Source organism: Sceloporus undulatus, chromosome 2 (assembly GCF_019175285.1).
Source record: "Sceloporus undulatus isolate JIND9_A2432 ecotype Alabama chromosome 2, SceUnd_v1.1, whole genome shotgun sequence".
NCBI lineage: Eukaryota > Metazoa > Chordata > Lepidosauria > Squamata > Phrynosomatidae > Sceloporus > Sceloporus undulatus.
This window is the reverse complement of record NC_056523.1, coordinates 176,517,761-176,542,171: the sequence shown is the minus strand read 5'-3', so window position 1 is coordinate 176,542,171 and position 24,411 is coordinate 176,517,761. Positions and strand designations below refer to the sequence as shown.

At 42.4% G+C, this 24,411-nt stretch overlaps 1 protein-coding gene across 1 annotated transcript; it reads right to left on the bottom strand.

Annotated features, from left to right (window-relative positions):
• Positions 1-3,331: 3,331 nt before the first annotated feature.
• AAAS (aladin WD repeat nucleoporin) lies at positions 3,332-24,406 on the bottom strand (the record flags this gene model as incomplete). The annotated part of the gene is made up of 13 exons (XM_042447606.1): positions 3,332-3,867; positions 5,091-5,175; positions 10,392-10,473; positions 12,822-12,889; positions 14,289-14,382; positions 16,294-16,384; positions 17,003-17,063; positions 17,242-17,366; positions 19,007-19,127; positions 19,730-19,873; positions 21,019-21,117; positions 24,047-24,093; positions 24,380-24,406. Coding segments are annotated over 13 exons (1,188 nt in total), but the record flags the coding sequence as incomplete, so codon positions are not given.
• Positions 24,407-24,411: the final 5 nt, after the last annotated feature.

Below are 24,411 nucleotides of genomic sequence, written 5' to 3'. Positions count from 1 at the left end.
TCCAAAATCCCAAACTATTCTCATGCCAAGCATTTCAGACAAGGGAGATCCAACCTGTACCGAGAACAGTAACACAGAGACCATGAGGAGGCCAGTCTGTAAAGTAAATGAATTTGAATGTGACAAAGCATACATTTATCTATATATGCACTTTATTGGTAGTCTCTGCTGCACTCATAGGTTGGCTCATTTAAGCTATTTCATTATGTTATAGATGCATTTCATAGAGCTTACTCTCTAGTAGTCCATGAAAACTTATAATGGAACAAATTTGTTAGCAGGTGCAGACACAATTGCCAATAAAAACAAGGTGACCTGTTTGCTGGGCATCACATTATCTCTTGTAAATGTCTACAGTTCATATCCCTGCTGAAGGCACTGCAGCAGGGTCTGGTAAAACAAAACACTGGCAACCTTAAAGATGTGAACCAGCTCTTGCTCTGAAAGCAATGCAAGATGCTACGTTGAAAGGAGAAATTATTTTCAGCACTGGATATTTTAGATGCTGCTTTTTTATAGAAATTGGCTCTGAAATGTAATTAGGTCCTTCATGTGTCTTTGGAGAGACAGAAAGCAAATATCTTAAAATAAAATATATTAAACTCAATAATGGAATTTGCCCTTTCCTTCCAAATATGCTTTTATCAGTTTTTGACAAAAGACTGTTCAATTTAGAGCCTCAGATTTCATCATTTCTGCTTATTCCCAAGCGCTGCTTTTCAAGCCACTTGTATGGGCCAAGCCTTTCAAGTCATTTGACAGGATCTTGGTAATATTAGAACTCAAGGGCTTTGCGTCTCGTCTGCAAGGCAGAGGCTATCTGCTGCCTTTAAACTTAAACCTCTCTCACTCTGTAAGCATCATGGCTGCACCAGAGAGGACATCTTTTATAATTATAGTCTAAAAATGTATAGGGCAACAGGAGGTATAAGGAGTGCTACACAAGCCTTTAGCAAAGTCTCTTATTAAGATTGTAGCACAGAGATAGGAAAAGAGGACCCTCCAAACCATTTTTCACCCCTCCTGCCCCTCCAAATACATTTTTTTAAAATGACATCAGTTTGGCACCAAAATCCGGCAGAAGACAGCTAAATGCACTGTAGCCCAATGGGAAAGGAATAACATTGACTACATGGGACAGGAACGGGAGCAATGTGGCTCTCCAGAGGTCCAGGTAGGACTTCTGCTCCCAGCATTCTTCACCATTGGTTGTGCTGCCCAGGGCCATGGAGCACCATGGTGTGTTCCTTATCCCTGACAGAAAATCTTCCGTTGCAATATATTGTCGTTTATTGTTGTGTCATTTCTGATTTATGCCAACCATAAAGCAAACTTATCATGGGGGTTTCTTGGCAAGATTTGTTCAGGGGATGTTTGGCAATGCCATCCTCTGAGACTGAGAGAGTGTCACTTGCCCAAAGTCACCAAATGGGTTTCATGGCCAAACCGGGATATGAACCCTCTTCCCTAGTCATAGTCCAATGTTCAAACCATTAAACTACACCGGCTCTTGTTGTTGTCTATGATCAGATTCATTTACAGATCATTTCTATACAAATATAAGAATAAACTATCATATGTGGGTGTTGGGGCTGGGACATTTGGAATTTAGCAGGTAGGGCAGGGCAGCCCCAAGTTATTTTGCTGCCTGAGGTGAGGCAGTGGAATGGGGCTTACTAACTTACCCACCCAGCCTCGCGTGCAGAGTATCCCAAGCCAGTCAAAAAGTCACTCTTAAATAAACTCAGTCTGATAAGAATGGATTCTTCTGCCCAGTTGCAAATAACCCCTGCTCTATGGGGAGGAGGTTCTTGAGAGCTGACATGGCACAGCAGCAGGCATTATGGTTAATAGTAATCGTTTAGACTAATATATTAGTCCTGGATTCATCATTGTCACTGGAGGCCCAGGGCTCTCAAGTTCCTTTTACCAGCATCAACTATTTTGAGCCCCCTTGGATCCCATATTGGTGAAAAGACAGATATAAAGTAAGTAAAACAATAGCTGCAGCAGTTCTTTGAGTTAGCCTGGCCACAACAGCCCAAGACATTGTTCACCTTGGATTTGGTTTATTATAATGTACTCAGGTGTATGGCTGCCCTTTGGTGCAGATGCTTGTCAGACTGCCAGGAACACCTAAGAACTTTGCAAGGTACTTCACAGACTGATTATTTTTGCTGCTTGGCCAAATGTTTATGAATCCTTAAAGAGCTTGAGAGACTTACCTGAGAGTTTGCCTGCTTCTTTCTAAAACATTTGGTCCCTGAAGTCATCCAGAGATAAGTCCTGCTGGTGATGCCGCACACTTGTGAAGTCTACTCTGCAGTTGTTCAAAGCACAGCATTTTGTGTGGTGGCACCACTAAGCAGAATACTCTCTGCCATTAGATATACTCCAACAATTCTTGTTCTGGGCCACACATTGAAGGTATGCCTGTTTGTGCAAGTGCCCTCAGTCTGATTCAGCCTACTATGTATTTTAAGTCTTATCATGTAGATCAGTGGTCCCCAAACTCGCACTTTAAGAGATTTTGGATTTCAGCTCTCAGAAGCCTCAGCCATGTTGGCCAATAGTCTGGGATTCTGGGAGCTGGAGTCCAAGATTCTTTAAAGAGCACAGTTTGGGTACCAGTGATGTAGATAGTGTTTATTGCTTTTATATCTTATTTAGTATTGTAACTTTTGTTACCACTTTAAAATATTTATAAATATCTTGTAATGCTTATAAATTCCAGTTTATCGATGTTTGTAAATAAATACAATCCACAGGTTCCCTTTGTTCTAGAAAGTAAAAACCTGCTTTGCCACCCCCCACCATTAAACATATAGGACATACAAATTATGATGCTACAATATGGATCCAGAAAGAGAGATGACTCAGGTTGTGGATCCTGGACACATCCACAAGTCTAAAATTGCCTTGTCCCTTACTTCTGGAATTTTCCTGACAGTTTTCTCCCACAACCCAACAGAAAAGGAAAGACTTGAGATTTCAATGTCTCCATCTCTTCCTCTTCCAGTCACTGTGCTCCTACAGGCATCTGTATTTTAACAATGTTTGCATTTTACTTCAATGCATTTTACTTACAGTGACTGGCTGTTCACATTTTGGAGAGGAATCTCTCCCAGTCTTGGAGATGGTGGCGAACCTGGTACCTTCTGCATGGGTTCTGCCCTTTCAGCCTCTCAGCCCCCTCCCTTCCCTCTCTTTCACATCAGCACAAATATACCACTGGACCAACACTGTGGGTGGAGAGGGTCCATCCTTCTCAGGAGTGAAATCTGTATGTCTACAGAGAAGCAAAGCAACATATGAAAGAACCACAGGAGTCGGCAATAGAAATTTACTTGAGAATAACGTCTAAACAAATTGTATATCCAAACCGTAATTATGTAAGAGCAATGAAAGTGGTTCTGTCCTAAATGATAAAGCCACCCTGTAGGAAACATGCCACAGAGAGAAGCAACAAGCAGGAGTAGTTATTTGGGTGTTATTTTCTTCTTCAAATAGTTGTTCCTCTCAGACAAGCCGGTGCCAGAGGTGCCAGAGACTAACTATGGATAGGTAGCAGTAGGCAACACCAGGTAATCAACTTGTAGTTACACCTGAAGGAAGCTTCATCCCTTTAAATCACCAGTCTTCAAATATCTCCTGTGTTCTTGAGCAACAAGGGCTGACAAGTAGGACAATAAGCCAGAGATATTTTAACAGCAAGCTGGACCTTCAGAGCTCTGAAAACAATGGCTGCTCCCGGGTGCTGTTTCTACTGCCCAAGGGCACGAGGGGGCTTTGTCCAGATGTAAAAGATGGAAACTGGGCAGTCACAAAGAAGAAGGGAATATGGCTGATCTTTCCAGTTGACCAACACTGTGGATAGGTGAGAGAGAGATTGAAGGTACCATGAGTTACAACTAGCACATCCTGCCCTGGCCAGTTCAAGCCTTCATCTGCAGACTGATTCTGTCATGCTCTCAGACAGTCACAGGAAGGGATCCTACAATAGGACTGAACACCACAAAGGATATTCTGCACTAAATGCTCAACATCTAATATAGTAATGGTGTAAACCCTGCACCAAGACATTCTGTTCTGGGAAATTTCTGCTAATAGAGATGGGTTCTACCAAAATTTGGTACACATTTGCTACTTTGTGTCATTTAATCTGCTTTTGATTGTTACAAGGAACTCAGTTCTCCTAGTCTGGCTTATCAAGTATCAAGTGACGCCTGTCTCTCAAAATGTGCCCTACAGCGTTAATTCTCAGAATGTATGCCAGACAAGCCAGCATGCCACAAGAGAGCACACTTGGTGTGTCACATAAAATAAAGTGCAAAGAGACTCCCATCATCCACAGAGGAAGCTGCCCTTTTGGGGTGTTCTGCTCTGGGACAGCCACCTTTTCACCAACTACCTCAAGAAGTGCATTCTAATCTATCCTTGCACTCAGAGCAGTTGGCTCATTCTAGCACTCTCAGTGAGGGGACACAACAGAATCACACACTCCCAAAGGAGCCACAACTTGTTGCATCTCTTTATACAATACAAATACAAATACAATTTATTGAGTAGCCCAAGGGCCGTTTCAAAATACTAGTAACATAAAAAAGCAGTATCACACAGCTATATATAAAATGTAGATATAGTGCACTAGGTGCAATAAACCTCCAGCATCTCTTTATAGGTTCCTTCTACTTCTAATAGTGCTGTAAACTCCATTCAGTGATTCATGTAGAAACACAGCAATTGCCTTTCATTGAAGGGGCAGTGGATTTATGCTTTTAAAATAAAATAAAAAATTTCCAGCCATGACAGTGAAATAAGCTTTCTCTTTCAATTTAAGAGAAAAATATATGTCTCAGCTACCAACAAGTCTAGGAAACAGTGGTTTAAGGACTAAGAACTTGATTTTAAGAAATCAAATTCAGATTGTTGAGTTGCTAAATTTTGTTCCTACTCCCAAGAATACAAACTACTCCATCTAGTACATTACATTTAAGCAATGTTTAGCCAAGGGAGCAATAAGTTAAGATAGCAATAAGCAGTAACCAACATTACTACAAGCTACACCAGAGCTGGGAGTCTGAACTCACCACAGTCAGTAGAGCTCCTTTCTTAAAACAAGGGTGGAAAGCAACTAGCTGAGGCTGTGCCCCATCTTCACCCTGCAAGAAGCCACTGGAGAAAGGTAGGGAGAAAGAGACATGCTGTTATTACAAGTCAGATTTCCATAATGGTGCTAATGGTCCCATTGTAACGGACACAACAGAAGCTGTTTTAAACCCACTCCACCCATATGTCTATATGCCTCAAGTTATCTTCCAGAATAGCCAGGGGATGCCATCTTCTTTCAAAAGGCACAAAGCCTTTGGATTTCCCACCCCCTGAGTGTAAACCCCTCATCCAACAAAGCTTATATACATGTACCTGCATTCTGTCATGTTCTTCCCTATTGCCACCCACCATTTCCCTTCCTCTGCCTGGTCATCTTAGCCTTTTTAAATGGTCAGATTATCATTTTTTGTGGGGTTTTCGGGCTATGTGGCGATGTTCTAGAAGAGTTTCTTCCTGATGTTTCGCCAGCATCTGTGGCTGGCATCTTCATTCTCTGATGAAACGTCAGGAAGAAACTCTTCTAGAACATGGCCACATAGCCTGAAAACCCCACAAAAAACTATGGATGCCACCCATGAAGGCCTTCGACTCCACATTGTCAGATTATCCTTTGTCAACTCTAAGGAGCTGGGGAGAAACTTAAGAAATATTTTACTGGTAGGTTACTTTGTAAAACACAGTGTACCCTAACTGTACCATACCAATGCTATTGCTGCATGAAGATGTCAAGGCCAGGATAGAAACAGTGTGGCTCTCCAGATATTGTTGAACTTCAACATCCCACAGCCCTACCCACCACAATCAATGCTGAAATATCATGGGGATTGTAGATCATCAACCCTGGGAAGGCTGCACAATTTCAACCCTAGTCTCAAAGCCATCAGAAAGCTGGCAGATAATGGATCCCAGTGAGCAAGCAGTAGAACATACAGACAACTGCAGGGAGAAATAGTCCAGGCCTCCCTCTCTGGCATATGAACTAGTACAATGGCAGTGACTGTCAATCTCTCTCTTTATTCCTTAGCAAAGGAGGCCTTAGTTACAGTACTTCCTGACTCAGTAACAGACAGCATCAAACAGAACCCTCATATTTTATAGAGTATCTTTCTCTGTGGAAATAGATCGATTTACACACACACACACACACACACACACACTCCTATTTGACTTTCAAAATATTGTAAGATGTGGCCTTTTCTGTCTCTTTTTTGCTCTTGATTTCTTCATTTTAAGATTACAATAAAAGGTCTACATTTATGGTTACCTTTGGAATGGGGCAAGCTTAGAATCTAAGTAAACAGCAACACCCATATACAGCAATTTCAGATAACTAGTCTTAAAATAAAAACATGCTTCTAGCTTAATCAATCACCCACCTGAATTACAGCCTAAATAAATAAATAAATAAATAAAATTCCAAATTATGATTCTTGGGAAGAATTCTAGCCAAAGACTGCTAAAAAAATCAGAAGCTTATGCACCCTAATTCCCCTCTTCATCTCTAACCACAATGACAGAATTATCACATTTCTTTGCATTGTCTCTAATTTTGTTTTGGGGTGAGAGATGAGGATCATCACTTCTGCTGTGTCTTTAGAACTTCCATCTTGGCTTTCACAAGTGGCTGCAGAACACAACTGGCTAATGTCCCAAGGCCTGACAAGATTAATTTATTCCTACTGTTTTCATGATGACAAGTATTGATTCTGGTATTCTTTTACAGCATATGCTTTCTGTAGCTCATTTTTAGACACTGCAAGCTACCTCAAAAGGTCGGCTATAAATATATGAAGAACATAAACTAAGTTTGTTACCCGATTAAAGTAAAGAAACTGTACATGTTTAATCAAATAAACAGAACAATAAAAATAGTAGTTCATTTTCCTTTTTCTTGTATGGTGCATGCTCATATCACAGTATCTTAGCACAGCCTGGATGTCAAATGACTGGGAAAGAGCAATCTAACTTCTAAGATACATTACTGTGCATGCACGCACACACACACATAAATAATGGCTGATCAACTAGGGAAAGATTTTAAATCAAATCATTTTATGATGCCATCCTATGGTTCCAGGTCTACGTGACAGTGTCACGCACCCTATGTGTATACAGATGGGACAACCTTCCCTTGATGGTCCTCCTTAGATAACAGCGGTGCCCTCTGCTACCAGAATTGTCCTGTTGCTGGTTCTTTCAAGGGAGAAATGACAAAAAAAGAAAAAAGGAGGACAGTTCTGGGAGAGACGTTTTAGTTCCATTAGACACACATCCCAAATGTCACATGTGACCCAGACACATGCTCAAAACATGGAGGAAACAATACCTGAGGTGGAGCTGGTATAATCACTTTCTCTTCTGCTCAAGGCAATAGGGAACTATTTTTAAAGTATTTTGTAAACTAATATTGAACCACTTGATAAGCAGGGTTGTGTTTATAACAGTGGAATCTGGTTCATGTAAAGTGTCTTTACGTTGAATCAGACCATTGGTCCTAATTCAAGAGTGGGGAACCAGTTTCAGGTGGATGAGGACTCATTTCCCTATGCCCTGCAGCCCTCCATGGGCCAGACAACAACAAGAGATCACAGACTTCCTGACACCATTGAGTTCTTGGCCAAAGTGCCATCAGGAACATTTCCATATGACGCTCCTGCCAGGAATCAATTTTGCTCCTCCTCTGCCTTCCTTGCAGGGATGGAAGGGAGAAGGAAAGTACAGTTTGCCTTCTTCATTCATGGCTTTAACATTCGTGAATTATTTCCACGTTTGTCCAGGGGGCAGAAGGGATGAAAGTGAACTAGAAAGAGAGAAAGAGAAAGTGGTCCATTTCCCCACATGGACCCTGGCCTGTGGAAGAAAAAGGGAGGGAGGATGGACAGGCAAGGCAGGCAGAGAAAGAGATAAGCAGAGAGGTAAGAATGGAAGGGGACAAAGGAAGAGGCAGTGAAGGTTAGTGGGTACAGAGAAAGAGGCAGCAAAGAAAGAGGCAAGAACAGTAAGCAAACTATCCAGGACTGCAGCAGCACCCCTCATGTCTTCTCGCCATCCTCAAGAGAGTCCCACTGAGGAAGGGGGCTGCTATGGATATTTGTGGTTTTTCCACTTTCACGGGGATCCTGTGCCCCTAACCCCCACAGATGAGGACAGCCAACTGTACTTTCAACCAGCACTTATAAAGGCAAAAAGTTTCCAGCAGGGCAGGGGAATCCCATCTATTGCCTCCTCTGTCTAGGTCTCTCTTCCCATTCCGAATATGCAAGATACCTTAAACTGGAAAGGCTTCAAATTGATCTGGACCATCTTTATGCAAGGCATACACTCCTCTATGGAACTATACGGTACTAGATGGAAAATTCAGAAGCCTCGTGAGAGGAAAATCTGCTTTCAATTTTTTTGAAAGCATGCTTCTAAGCTTCATGGCTTCAGATAAGCTTAATAGCAAATGGGCAGTGCCTGCCCCATATCTCCACACTCAAAGATGAGTGGGATGATCAACCAGATTATCAGTGTTCAAAGCTTTAGTGCCTTGCAGTGTCCTCTTCCAAATAATGCAAAGCAGCAAACATTCTCCAAGTTTGCTTGACATGCACAAATGTAGCTAATTGCAATTTTTTAAAGTTTTGCTGTTTTTCTTTTTCAATGCAGTACACCTTAACTACATCCACCACATTTTCAGAGCAGAAAATTTTCTGAAATTCTTATGTTACTTATCCTCACAAAACCCTCCAGCTGTAGGCTATGCAACACTGGGAACAGATCTCTACTGTCAACCCCCATACCAAGAGTTTTATTACACTCTCACGTATTCCTCCACAGAGGCAACACACACATCACAACTGACCAAGATGTACCATTGTGCACAAAACCAACTGGAACCTGCCATGATGCAAAGGTACAAAATGTGGATGTGCATTCTATTCCTGCAAACAACTAGTGTTATTTCTGTGAGATGCATCTGTTGTATCCAAAACAGGAATCTGCAAGTCCCTGTTCATTTCAAGGCTAGGTACAAACCCTGAATTTAATCATGAGTTTCTCTCAGGCAAACACAACACTGTCTACACAAGTAGATTACAACTATGCATCTACTCTGTGAACAGAAAGCTTTAGGCTTGGTCCTTGATATCCCCAATGTGAAAAAATGGACCAGGTATTGAATGATGGAAAATGCACTTCAGGTTCCCAAGAACCCAAACAGCTACTACCAGTCCCAAGTAGGCTATGGTTGCAATCCTCTATGACTCAGCGTAGTATAATTGGTCTGTATATGAACCTACTTTTTGTTGTTTATTGTTGTGTACCTTCTTCAAGTCATTTCTGGCTTATGGTGACCCTAAGATCAATCTACAATGGCTAAATACCTTTTAAAACTATCATAGGATGGAGCTGCAACACTTAAAATGATGTCAAACTACATTATTTCTACAGTGTAGTTATTGTTGTGTACCTTCAAGTTGTTTCTGACTTACAGCGACCCTAAGCCGATCCTATAATGGGGTTTTCATGGCAAGATTTGTTCAGAAGGGTTTTACTTTTGCCTTCCTCTGAGGCGGAGAGTGTGTGGTTTGCCCAAGGTCACCCAAAGGGCTTCCATGACCCATGGTGTCCCAATTTCTTAGTCAGAACACTCAGACCACTCCACCATGCTGGCTCTCACAGACTTACTCTAGGCTGAGCCACCTCCCCCCAACTTACTGAACAGCCTTTGAAATCTCTTTTCCCCATGACATGACTTGGTTTGTGGGGAGCAGGCAGGTTCACAGAGATGCCTATGTTCCCATAGCCAGATGTGAAATGATGACATAAATGCTGAGATCTCCAGAGGAGCCTGGCAAATCTCAGTGCTGATGTCATTATTTTGCATCCTGTGATCCTGCAAGCTCTCCTAGGAAGCAGGGAATGGTCTGGGGGGGTGGGCACTTCAGGGGCTGCTCAGTAAATATGGGTGAGGGGGATCTTCTAATGCTGTGGGTGGAGGAAGGGAATACCAACTCCCACAATGCCCCCATAAGGACAGATGAATGTATAAGTGAAACTTATGTATGTGTATGCCCCCAACAGGATTATTTCATTTACAGCGCTATAGAAATAAACAACAACAACAACAATAATAATAGGATGTCAGCCAATACTGAGCAGACAAATGGTCTGACCTGCCATAAGTTACATTCCCAAAACACTGACACTCACAGGGCAAGAGCCAGGAGAATGTGAAACTTGTAGGGTCTATTTCCAATCTAAGAGCAACCATTCAACAAAAATAAAACAATACAAACCAGGGTAAGAGTTCAAACACAGGGCTGTTGCGGGTGCGAAATACTGCAATGATGGTCCTGTTGCTGGGAGAATCACAATTCCCTACCAAAAAAAGTAAACTGAAGGTAAGGAAATGGAGAAAATCACATGAATCCTATTTGTGGGAGAAACACAGGACATAAAAAAAATGAATGAAACCATCAACAATAAAGTCTGGCAAATCCTGCTATTCTAAATTTGTAGCTTTTAAAGCCATAATGACAGGCTTTAAAATGTGCCTTGAAAGCCTGGGGCAATCCACAAATTCTCTTGTGGAATGCAGGGCTCCCGTACTTCAATAGTTTTATGCCTGTGCAGTCCATGGGGTTTCTGGATGATCTCCTGGCCCTCAAGTGGCCAGAATCAAACTTGTTCAATTTGAGATAGAAACAGAAAGCATTTTATTTACATCTTATTAGAAAGAATAAATTCTTTCTTAAAAAAAAAAAAAAAACCAAAACCAAACAGCCTTGAAAGAAACAGCATGTTTTCAGTAAATTCGGGAGAGAAGTACCAATGTAGTTCCAAACAGTGGACTTTTTAAGGATATCAGAGCTTTTGCTCTATTGTCTGCACAGATACTCCAATTGGGGGAAGTGAAAGAAACAATTTTATTTTGAGACTGAAGATTTAGTAGATCCATCAATGGCTCATATGATTATTGTTGCTCTCAATTCTGAGGAGATTACTGATATGTTTATTGTGGTGGCAAATTCTCATTTTTATAGTGTAGTGGGCCCTCTCCTTACGCGGTGGATCCGTTCTGGATCCTCCCACGTAAGGGAAAATCTGCCTATACTCAAGCCCATAGGAAATAATGGGGCGTGTGCATGTGCCGGTGTGGTGTACACATGCCATGGGCATGCGCGTCATTGTTGTTCTCCCTGTGTGGCTTCCATGTAAGCTGGAAGCCACGTAAAATGTGTCTGTGCATTGCACGGGTGCACTGTATAGTTTATTCTAAGCTTTTAGGATATGACAAGGCAATATGCAAAAAACTTTGCTCTTTGGTTATGGCACATCACAGACAAGACCTGGAAGAAAGCATAAAGCTGTATCACCTGCCTTGCCTTATATGCTATCAGCATGAACTAGATGGCCTTTTATGGCACAGTGGTATGCATATTTATTTGGCTGAAATCTGCAATGAACACAGGGGGAATAGGTTCCAAGTAAACATGCACAGAATTATACTGTGAATCTCTGAGTTGGAGCACGTACTGTATGTTTGGAGGAATGAGATGGAACCATAATAGTAGTATAATCAGAAATAAAGTCATGAACCAGGAACTGAATGCATTTCAACCTGAAAACTGTAACAGAACCCCTCCTCATCAGCTACTGTTCCCATGATCTGCTAAAGGTTTAGAAAAGGCCTGTTTGATTTGGAACTGCCTTTTAAATATACTCATTGAAGATATAGCTTGGAACCCCTGCCCTCCCTCTGAAGCATCAGCTTTAGAGAGAATCATAAGATGCTTTAAAATGCAGATTAGAGAAGAGTTATTTTAAGCCCCCCTAAGTGCAAGCCCTTTCATGCTCTTAAGCTTACAGATGGTGCGCTTGCCATCTCTTGAACAGAACAGGGTAAAACAGAGGGTTCATTCTCATCTCACTTTTCTGGAGCAAGATACACTTACATACAAGAACAACGTGGGATTTTGCAATGCCTGGAAAACTTAGTATTTGGAGCGCATGTCACTGGGGGACTTTGGAACTTGCAGTCTAAAATGCAACCTTTCCAAAGATATTCTGTCATAATCTCTCACATACATAAGTGTTAGGTTTGAACTTTTCCTAGCTGCTGCTTACGTGCATTTTAAAAAATACACATACTTGCACTTCTGTGGCACATGTTAAGTATTCGAGATATATATATATTCAATGTGTGGGTTCTAAAAGAATAAGATCTCCTTAAAAATGGTGGGAGTGGGAAAACAGAGAGGGAACAGAAGGAAAATTATTTGCTTGACCTCTGACCTCTTTGCTGTATAACTGTTCAAAATCACACTGCTCTGCAGCAGTGCAAATTCACAGTCAGCATCAAGAAAACATGAATGAACCTTCTTATTATGAACAAAAAATGTTTTCTCAGAAAAACAAACAAACTTGATAGCTGTGCTCCTCAAAGTGGCTTTCACTAAAACACACTGGGTATTTTATTAATTTATAATATCCCTATATGTTTGGTACCAATATTAAGATTTTGCGTTTTTTCTCACTTCTTTGAATAGGTTAGGATAGCAACAAATATACTCAGGAAAACAGATACACACCTTCTATGTGGATAAGAAAAACTAACAAGAATGGGGTTTTCTCCATATGCTGCAGTGGGCTATAATCAGGAAGATAAATCATCATAATCATGCTCCCATCCTGCCTTTCCAAGTTTTGAAGAAGCAGGACTTTACCTCTAATGATAACTGCTAGCCTCTCACCACTTGGGTCCCAAACCATCGAGTGTACTTCCCCTCCAATCCTAAAACGTGAGGAATATAGAGAAGGAAAAAAGAAAGAAAGATTCAAGGTAAGAGATCCATGTTCAGACTTTAGGCATTATGGGAAGAGAAGGGTGGTGGATTTGAACAGTGTGGTGAACTATCATCTGCTAGGGAATCACAGTTGCATGGCAGCATTACAAAAATACTGATAAACAAAGGTGGGGAAAGGCTCATTTATATTTCCAGAGCTCTACATATTTTTGGCCTGAGAGGCAGCATGGTGTAGCAGTTTGAGTGTTGGACTAGGACTCTGGAGACCAAGGTTTAAATCCCAGCTTGGCCTTGGAAAACTGCTGGGTCAATTGGACATCACACTCTCTCAGACTCAGAGAAAGGCAAAGGCAATCCCCTCTGAACAAATCTTGCCAAGAAAATAGGTTTGCCTTATTTCTACATAAATCAGAAACAACCTGCAGGTATACAACATGAAATTTTTTTTGGATATGGGCCAAAATGTAATATCTCATGAATCCTGTGTTTCGAGAATGAGGCATGTTTTTGGAAGTAAGTTTCTGATCCATAAGGCTACACAGACAGACCTCAATGAGATGTTCTCTGGATGTACTCAACTACAACTTCCCTAAGCCCCAACAGCATGGCCAATGGTCAAGAATGATGAACTGCAGTCCAAAATATTCAGAAGGATCCAGGTTGGAGAATGCAAGGCTAAAATACCTAACTGCTTTTGGCACTCTTTATCATTTTTATATAACAGTACATTTTGAGAAGTGTCTGCTCTTTCCCAATAGTTTTAAGTGTATTACATTGGTGTAACTTTATCTCTTTGGCTGTGATAGAAATGTGTGTGTTGCTTGGCATTTGCTAGTATTTTTCTTTGCTATTTCATTAACCAGATCTGAGCTCAATGGCTGTAGCAGCAAAGGTGGCTGTGATCCAAGAGTTTGTCTACAAGCACAATGGACAATGCCTGCCAAAACTTAACAAGAAAGGTGGCAACTGAACATGGATTTCCAGGTAAAAGTAGGAGCAAGGAGTCAGTACCACAGTATATACTGTACATTTTTGTCTCTTCGTGTAACTCGCAGAATTAGAGTTTGGCAAAGTAAGCAAACATAGGAACATTTGAAAGTAATAATTTGATGGTAAGGACTTCTAATAACATTTGAGGAGTAAAATCAAGAAACCATCAGGATTGTTACTTCTACATGCAGTGGCAAAGGGAAAGGAGTTTGAAGCCAATTCAAAATACTGCCCATAAAGACCTCCCTTGCATTCCGAAATTCTTTTCATGTGATTCCACCAATCATTCTATCTAGGTTTTCAGGCTGGAATCTTGCCCCATTAACATTCAGTTCTGCTGCAGTGCAGCACTCACAGTACATGCCACAGCTTTCCCTGTGGACCCTTTTCTCTCACCTCTCTTCCCCATAGAGAGTCTCAAAGGTGGTCTCTGACAGGTCTGCCACAATGGATGCTGTTTTTGACCCACCAACCTGTCCTTGCTGTTCACCTGAAATATACAATGTTGGAAAGAGGAAACATCAGAGGAAATAGATGAAGTCTATGAAAACTTATACAACCAATATCTTTCTTTCTTACAGTTAGTCTCAAAGGTGCTTCGATACCCCTTTGCATACAGATTTAGGCTAACATGTCCATGTCTCTGAATTCTGCCACCAGGGAAATAAAGTAATAGATGGGGGCGGGGATATGCAAGATGTTGCATCATATATGACAGACTCTTCTTATAGCCCAACCTCGTCTCCTCTGACTGGTAGTGGCTCTTGAGGGGAATCCATCACCTGATATCCACTTTTTCTCTAGTGGGTAAGCCCCCCCTTCCCCCAAAAAAGAGTTTATACATTTTTATAAGAAATAAAAAAATATTTTTAAAAAAAGTAATTGGGACAGACCAGGGATTGAACTTCAACATGGAAAGTATGTGCTTTAGGACATAGCTACACTCTGGTCCCTCAGCAGCAGAGAGTAAGGGTAGGGAGCTTTTAACTAAAGAAAAGTATTGATCCAAACAGGATGAGAATCCATTCTGTACAGCAGATTAAGGGTAAAAAACACACATTAATTAAAGTGAGACATAACTGTGGTAAATACTAGCCAACTAGAGTATTACAGCAGCCAGCAAACTTGGTGGAAAGCAGAGTGCTTGTGTCCAGTCCTCATCAGCAACAACATTTACTGAGCAGCCCTTAAAAAACTCATTGTTCTTAGCCTCATACATCATCTCACTGGGGCCAGAGTCCCACTAGTGCACTATGCTGCTATAACTATCCTGGCATAGGTGGTAGCATCAGGAGGAAAAAGGCTACAGGTGTAGCAGTTGCAAAAGTAGTGAGGCTTTGGAGAAATAGGCTGCTTGGAGTTGGTGGGTTTTGTGTGTCTTCCCTTGCCACCACTTTGCCATCCTGGAAAAAGTGAAATTTTTATAGGGCACCCAATTAATTCAGAAAGAAATTCACAAAGAAAACGAAGACCATATGCGCTGATGTGAGTTCCCTATCAAAAGGAATAGGTACAAATATGGCGAACAAGAAATGTCACAGAGCTAAAGACTGCAAGGGAGCAGAATGTACCCAAGTCAGTCCCCTAAGCAGATCTCAGTCTGTGAGGATACCATCAGGTCCAGGGATACAAGAGCCCTTTGGATGAGACATGCTGAAAAGCCAACAATGCTCCATTTTACTATCCTCGAGTATCATGGCCTACCAACCTGCAGAATCCTGAAGATTTCAGTCCACGGGCCATGTATAAAGGGAAGAATTAAGCCTCTTATCAGAGAGTAGTTTCATAAAACAAACAATACAGACAAAAGGTCAAAACACATTCACTTGCTACTATCCAAACAGATGTGACAAGAAGCTTCTCTCCAACCTTATACATTAACAGGGAAATTCTTACAGTTCCAACTGCTTTCAGACATAGTGTATGGTTTCTGAGTATTTTCCTAAATGATTTTTGCTTTATCCTGTTTTCCTCCTTATTCCCTATCACTAACAACTAAGGGTGTGAAATTGTGCTTGACAATTCAATATGGATGCCATGAGATTCAAAAGTCTGTGCCATTTCCATACATTTGTTTTCTGTAATGTCTTCAGCTTCTAGAGGTGGAGTAAGCGATTTAAAAGATTTAAATACTGTATATGCAATGGTGTTATGGATTAGGACTCTAAAGCCAATCCGCAGACGAGCAGAAAAATTGTTGAGCACTATACCACCCACCTATATAAATGCTGAGCTTATCAAATATTACCCTCAGACTTTCAAGAGTATCCCCTAGAGAATGAACAGGCAGAATGCTATTTTACTAAAAAATAAAAAAGCAGGCAATGAGTTATGTGTCCAAACCCATATTCTGCATTACCAGCCTTGCCATAGTCTTACTAGTTGTGCCTCATATACTCACCACTGTATTCCAAAAAAGACAAGGAATATATCACTGATTCTCCTTGTACTGTGAAGAGCAAGCGGCTGCCATCTGGACTCCAGCAGCCAGTCTAGAGAAGGAGACATATACACAAACATAGTTTTAACTTAGGCAAAGTCAAGAGTCTAGAATCCTGTGATCAACATGTAACATGACTTTCAAAGCAAGCTGTACATAATTTGGCAAATAGGACCTAACTAGTACAAGTTTGGCCAAGAGAGAAACAATCACAGGCTGACAAAACTAGAACAAACTGAAGGGTCAGAGAATTCATATAAAGCAAGGTTTATGTGTCAGGTTACTCAATATGGGGCTTGGAAAAGAGTCCACAGAATCAAAGATGGAGCCATCCTCATAGGTCTCTATGTTTGGAAAAAGAGAAAAGCAAAGCCACAATCTCACTGGAAAGGCTTCAGGAAACCACACACTATCCTAGCCTCAGTGGCTCCATTTTTCTAGTGCAAACACTGACCAATTTTAGAGATTCTTCCAAGCATGAAAATGATTTCCTTAATGTAACCCACCCTGTGTGCTTCTAATATGGTGAGCTATAAAAGGACTAAAGTTTTTAAAAGAAAACACTAAAAATATAACGAGGAGGACAGGCACTCCAGCTGTACTTGCCATTTTCAACACCGTCACCCTGCCCACTTCCCAAAACCTTTCCCCATGCTGTTCCCACACATACCTGACAGGGGCCTTTGATGGTTGGCCACTTCTCGAAAGTCCACATTTGAACCTCCCACACCCTGGAAAGAAATGCATAAGCTGGGAAAAGGAAGAAAAAAACCTTGGGGAGCAATCTGCCTTATGGAAATGCAAAGAGGGAGACCTGCAGCCATGAATTGTGAACCTGCCATCATAAAACAGTACAACAGATGTCTGAAAGGACTGAATCCAAACTGGCTTTGAGGCCCACTTGCTCACCTGAAGACAGCTGACGGTGTTGCTGCTAGAACTTTGCTGCCATCAGGGGACCAAGCCAGGTAAGTGACCCCACCTCCTCCAAACCACTGCAACTGGATACAGTTTTCTGTGGATACATCCCAAACCTACCATAAATAAAGTGAAAGGAGAGGGTTGTTTAGGAAGGCAAGCGCTGTGCCTTTCCAGAATCCTTCCCCAACAGGCAGCACATAATCAGAGCTTCAGAAAGTTATTTCTTTGCATTACAATTCCCCAAATTCCTCAACCAGTATGGCTGTGACCATGGTGGATGAAGTATTCTGGGAACTGTGAGGCAAAACAGACAGGCAAAATAATCCGGTTTCAGGCCAGCTTCAAGGCAGGGCGTTTAGATGACTTTCACTTTGAAGCTGGACAGAAAGCACCCTCTAGCTCAGTGATGGTGAACCTTTTACAGACTGAGTGCCCAAACTGCAACCCAGACCCTACTTATTTATTGCAAAGTGCCACGTCCCTCCGGCTTTCTATTAAGAAACTCTGGCAAACTCTGTGCTAGGGCGACACCATGTGTGCCCACAATCAGGGCTCTGAGTGCCACCTCTGGCACGCGTGCCATAGGTTCGCCATCACTGCTCTAGCTGTCTTATGGGGAGAAAAGCCACTTTAAAAAGAAGCTGCTTTTTTCTTCTTCTTCCTGGAATGTACACAGCTTTGCACGTGTGTATAAATGCACCAACACCAGTGTGGCTCCAAAGGGGCACTCTTTCCAAACCCTAACCCTAATTGTGCATGTAGCTGCCCCATTGCAGGAGTGCATTCAAAAAGAAAAGAGTTGCCAAACACAAGTGGGGGTGGCAATGCTGAAAAGAGAAACCATGGAACCTCTCATGGAGATGAAAACAGCATACACAAAACAGACAGTCAAAGAAGAGGCATAGGTGAAGGTGGGGATGAAGGGAGGCATGATTGTATCTTGCTGGCATATGCATGGGCATACCTCTGCTTTGATGCACAGGGAGAGACATGCAATGGAATGGTAGTCACTGGTGCTGCACTCCTGGGAAGGTGCACAAGGATGGTGGTGGGGACATTAAAAAGAAAAAAGTACACAGAGGCACAGCTTGAAACCATGCCGAGTGGTCATAACATGCCGCCTTCAAAGCTGTTGGTGCAGATGGTGGGGTTTCAATGTGGCTTCAGAAAAGACAGCTTCAAGCCACTTTCTCCAGTCCATCTGTTTCGCTCCTGTCATTTCTCAAAGGGTAACTTTTTTGAGCTTTGCTAAGAACGAGTAATGAGCCACATGGCTGCCATTTTTAGCATAGCTGGACAATGTTATACATCCAACTGGGAAGAAACAAATATAAGGGATGCTTGGAAAATGTGTTCTCATTTTCTCAGGAGGCAGCCCCACGTTCACATCTCTGCTTTTGAGGGCAACATTCCTAGGAGCTCTGCCTATCACTGTTTTTATGCTATCCCTTCAGCCGCCTGCATCACAAAAGCAGCAATTATACCAGGGATAGTGTGGAGGAGTTTCCTTCTCTGGAGGTTTTAAAAAGTTGGAAAGCCATCTGTCAGGAATGCTTTGACTGTGTGTTTCTGTATGGCGGGGGTTAGACTGGCTGCCCTTGAGGTCTGTTCCTATTCTATGATAGGGGACATGTTGCCCTCTAAAGATCACTGGACTGCAATTTCCATCATCCCACATCACTGGTTAAAGGCAAATGGGAATTGCAGACCCCAGAAGGGCCAAGCAATTCCCATCCACACATTATATACTCACAAGCATGGCAGTATCAACAGGTGAAGCTGAAAGGAGCAATCCTCCACTGGGTGCCCAAGCCAAACTAGTGATGGGGCTATGACCAGGGTGGCTAAGCACCTGAGCACAGCCAGAAGAAGGCCTGAAGGGACAAGAGACAGCATCATTCTCCAGAAACAGGAGAAATGTTAAGTGCACATGCATTGATGACAGGGCTGGGTATATTCTGTACATTCTAGATGCCACATGATGCCCAAGGCACCTTGAGAATGCCATCTTTCAACAAATGCAGCTACCTGTGTTTTGAAATCTTCTGGGGAGGCCCTTCTCTCTGTCCCACCATCCTCACAAATACATTTGGTGGGAACACAAAAGAGGGCCTTCTTGGTGGTTGTCCTCAGGCTCTAGAACTCCCTTCCTAGAGAGGCTAGACTGGCCACGTCCTTACTATCTTTCAACAAGCAGGTAAAAACATTTTGTTTCCAAAGGTAAAGGTTTCCCTTTTGATGAGTCTGACTATAGGGAGTGGTGCTCATCTTTGTTATTAAGACGAAGAGCCAGCATGTGATCATGCAGTAATAGGGTGAGGGAGAACTTCAGGGGATGGGAAGGGGGAACAATTCTTCCCCATATCATACATCTGAAATCTGCTAAAAGTTTTCATAAAACACAACCTCTGATACTGAATAGCAACTGTCCCTGTTGGCCAATGAGCAAGCAGGTCCACATCCAATGGCTAGTTACCTGGTAGAAAGGGAAGTGGGATCAAGATGCCAAACCAGCACACAACTGTGGCATGCCACAGCAAGGATGGATGCACACAGTGGCTTCCACGCCATCGATGCCACATTCCTTTGCAAGCGATGTTTCAGGATTGGCACTGTGGCGCTGGAGAAAAGGAGCAGGGACAGAAGTCACCACAGGAAAAAACAGCACAGAAAGCTCCCCACAGAGCACAGAAAGGTGTATCAGAGCAAGAACTGGCCACTTATGTACCAGGCCTTTGACTGGCTCACAGCCACCTTTATTATCAGTGCTTCTGAAGCTGGATTTCCTCCAGCCAAGCCTAATACCATAGCCACAGCACCACACTGGTTCAGTGTAGGGACCTGACCTCCATTCTTTCTCTATTCCAATTAATAAAACAATGATAACTACTTAAAAGCTAAGTAATGGTGCCAAGGAAAATACAGTACAACAATTCCTTTTGCTTATGCAGGATTCTATACAGTGGGTTTATTTCTGGTAGAATTTTTAGCAGTTGCAGGTTGCTTGCAAATAACTTGAGTCTGTGCAGGTCCTGGTTTCACTCTAGTCACCTTCTCATGTTCTTAATAAAGAGGGAGTAGTTGGAACCACTGAACAAAGCCAGGATGTGCACAACTGGCTGGAGAACTGAAGCAACCAATCTCATGTTGTACATTTTAAAATATATCAATGGGCCATAGGAACTCTCAGCATAAAGCAGAATGTCATGCTGAAAGAAAGGTAATAAATAAATTAAATAAAAAGGGGATAGGTAGATTGCACCAGCCCATCTCTGTTACAGAAGACAGTACATCTTTCTGAAAGCTTTATATCATGCCTGCCTCTCCCACAAGCACATCTATTTGTCTTTCTAAACAATTTCCACATTGCTTTACTTGATTCTATGTCTGAGTTGTGCTCCGCATTCTAATTTATCTTTTCGGAGGCAAGCCAATTATTTTTCTTGGCTTATGGTGATAAAAACTTTGTAAACCCCTAGGCTATGGTTATGCAGCTATGGCACACTGCTAGAGAGTTTCCAAAAGGTCTAGCGTAAGGGTAGACAACCCAATGCCCTCCAAATATTTTAGACTACAACATTCATAATCTGTGACTCATTGGCCATGATGGCTCAAGAAAGGTGTAGCTCAAAACATCTGGAGGATACCAACTTGCTTGCCCATCCCACAACCAGCGTGCCTTATTAAAAGTTGCTTGTTGAAACAATGAGCTCAGCCTATTTGAACAAAGGTACTTCATCTTAGTTCTGCACAGGTAAACCATACCTGTTTGTATTGTAAACACGGATGGAGTCATCCAGCAGGGCCACTGCAAACTTGCTAGTGTGAGGATGCCAGGCAAAGGCTCGGATTGAGCAACGTCCCCTAGATAGCCAAGACAAAGGATGATTAGCATGTTCCATTACAGAAGAACCAAATGAGAGTTAAAAAGTAGACGCTTATCTGGATAATGTAGGAGCTCATCTGAGACAAATCTAAATGCAAGCTGGTGAATCTTCAAAACATAATGATAATCTTATATTCACCAGTAGTGGCTAACCATGGATAAAAAGGAGATTCTTCCCTCACTAATATTGTAATAAATCCTTTGACCAAATGAAAATTCTAGCTACCATCAGTTATTAGAAATACAAACTAACAGGTGCCAAGATCAATTAATACTGAATAAAAGGATCAACTAATCCTGAGTAACTCCCTTCTGCCTCTGGGTGGCAAGAGACTAATGTGTATTGATAGAGATTCCTACAGAACAAGGGTGAGGAAGTTCTTTCAGTTGGACCGTCAAATTCAATTTCAGACAAGGTCTCAGGAACAGCATTCTGGCATGGGGGGATGAGAAACACTAGAATATGTCATCTTAAAGCTCTTCCTGCCACTAACAAAACCTTAGAAGAATCATTCAACCTATCAGATTGAGATAAAACCTGCACAAAAGCTGGAACCTCCTCCAACCATGGGGCCAAAGGGAAGAGAATGTGGCCATTTGGAAAACAACCAAAAGCCAAACTGAGACCCCAGGAGGGCCAATTTTGTTCCCAATGATTGAGGTTCCTTAGCTCAGGACAGGCTTACTCTGGAACAAGGTGTCAATGACTACACCTTAGTGCTAAGACCAAAGGGGAGACAGAAACTTACTTGCATTTGTATGTCAGGGGCAGTATGAACAACTCAGGCCCCATTCCCACTGGCCCAGTTAACGTGGGTGGAACTGGGTAGATCCGGATGCCCCTCCCCCAAATCTCTCCGTTAGCAAGTGCCCACTACCTTATGAGGGGCATTTTAACCCGAATGCCTTATCGGGTTTAACTTGAAGGCGCCTGCTGTCAATCAAGCGATCGTCATAGGTGACGTTTGCAAGGGCATCCGAAGTGTGTTCCCCCCTCCTTTTTTTAAAAGACCCATGCACAAAATGCCCCAAATTTTGTCAAAATTTAAAATCTCTTGTGTGGGGGGAAGGGGGGGGGCATTTGGGTCAGTGCAGTGCAGTGCAGGTTATGATCTGCCCTTGGCCTCATTTTCAACTCCAAAATGCAAGTTAATGCATCCTGTATCCCCCACTCCTTGCCACCCCATGCCTCTTACACATGTAATAACAACAACAACAACAACAATTTTCTCACCTCGGAAATGCCAGAAAAGGATGCGATTGTCATGCATTCTTTTTGGCTTTTAAAAACAATTCAGGGCTACCCCTGAAGAGTAGCAAAAGCATGTATCGTTTTGCCAATTGCCTAATTTACAAGAGCAACAAATGTAACATTCGAATTGTAGGATTGATTCGCAAAGGAAAAAAGTCTAGCCCAATTGCAACATTTCCCCTTTGCTGGAAGCCAGCAAACAGAAGGGAAAGTGAACAAGGGGGGGAAGTGCCTGATGGGAGCTCCATTCCTGCCCTGCCTTTGACCTGACCTGACCCTTTTTCTCCTGCTTGAGGAGCTTTGCCATTGCCTTCCACTGAGGCTGAGAGAGAGTGACCTGTCAATTCCAACTGACCCATGGAATCAATTGGGAATGAAAGGGAAATGCAGCGCAGGCATTCTGACAGTAGCATCCGCATATAACACAAATAATAATAATAATAATAATAATAATAATAATAATAATAATAATAATGGCTCTTAAGTTCCAGGAGCAAGAGGAAAGCAAGCACCCAAAAAATCATGCGCATAAATTGTCAAAAGAGGCTGCTGCTGCTGCATCCATTTCCCTACATCCCCCAGCTTGGCCCCACAGCCCTAGTTCCCTGGGCAATCCTCCTCCTCCTCCTTCTTTCCAACCCTCACCTCCCTCTGAGCTGCCCTGGCTCCTTCATCCTCCTCCTCCTGCTCCATTATAGGATGCCCTCCATGGCTCCCTTCTTCCCACGGCGCCTTCCTCCTCCTCCTCCATCACTTTCTCCACTCCCTCCTCCCTCTTACAGCCCTTTGCAGCCCAAAAGTCACCCTGATTTCCCCTTTTGCCTCCTCAGCCTCCAGTCCTTTGGCTTTTTCCTCCTCCTTCTCTTTCTCCCCCTCCCCTCGGATGAGGGGAGGAAATGCTCTGACCTCTGCCCGTCCTCCGACCCTAATCCCTCCCTGAATTTGCCCCAATCACGATTGAGGGCAAGTTCATATTTCGCGGAACCTGGGTCTTTTGAGAAAAGACGGATTTTAGCCCGATTCTGGATACCTCGGGGTAAGGGGCATTTCCTTGTGCAAGCCTCAACATGGATTGTGACAGAATCGGGCCCAATATGAACTTCACGTGCAAGAGTCGATTTCAAAACCGGTGTAAAAGGTAATGTGAATGGCCCCTCAAAGACCCCTTTGACCATCACCATCCACATCTTAGCTCTCAGCTACTGGAGACAGAGGTTTGTTGTTTGGCTGCACCTACAATGATGAATTAATGCAGTCTGACATCGTTTTAACTGTCATGGCTCAATACTACGGAATTCTGGTATTTGCAGTTCTGTGAGCTGTTTAGCCTTCTATGTCAGAGAGTTCTAGTATCACTACAAACTACAAATCTCAGGATTCTATAAGATAGAGCCATGGCAGTGAAAGTGGAGTCAAATTGCATTAATTCTGCAGTGTAGCAGCAGTTTGATTCTACTGCCCAGTTTCATTCTCAGAGTTGGGAAAGAGAAGGCTCCTCAAGTTGCTTCTCTCAGAAACAATTAATTTGGGGCTGACCACTAACAGCTTTCAAAATTTGCTGATGAAACTCTTCTCTGGATCCTACAACAATATGCAACTGAACAAAAGATTACGCATTGTCCAAGACACAAATATACACAACACATTGGACTTACCAATCCACAGCCTGTGAGAATTTTGCTATCATGTCTTCCTTCTGCAGCTTTGGAGGAAAGAGCAGATAAAGAAAGATTCAGTAGTCCAATGGCAACCATTCATGATCTAGTCCACTTTCTAAAACTACATCTTAAAAAAGTCCTATAACACAAGCTGAGGGAACTGATGATCGGTTCAGTATACAGAATAGAGAAGAAAAGATTCATTCCTTTAAAAGGGGGAGAGGGCATTGCTTCTTAGTTGCAGTATCTGGCACCCTAGTCCCATTTGTAGTTTAGAATATTACCCTCTTACCACCCATTCAGCTCAAGCCTGGATTGCACGAGTCTCACCGATAAATGAGGAAAGAATGAGCCATGGAGGG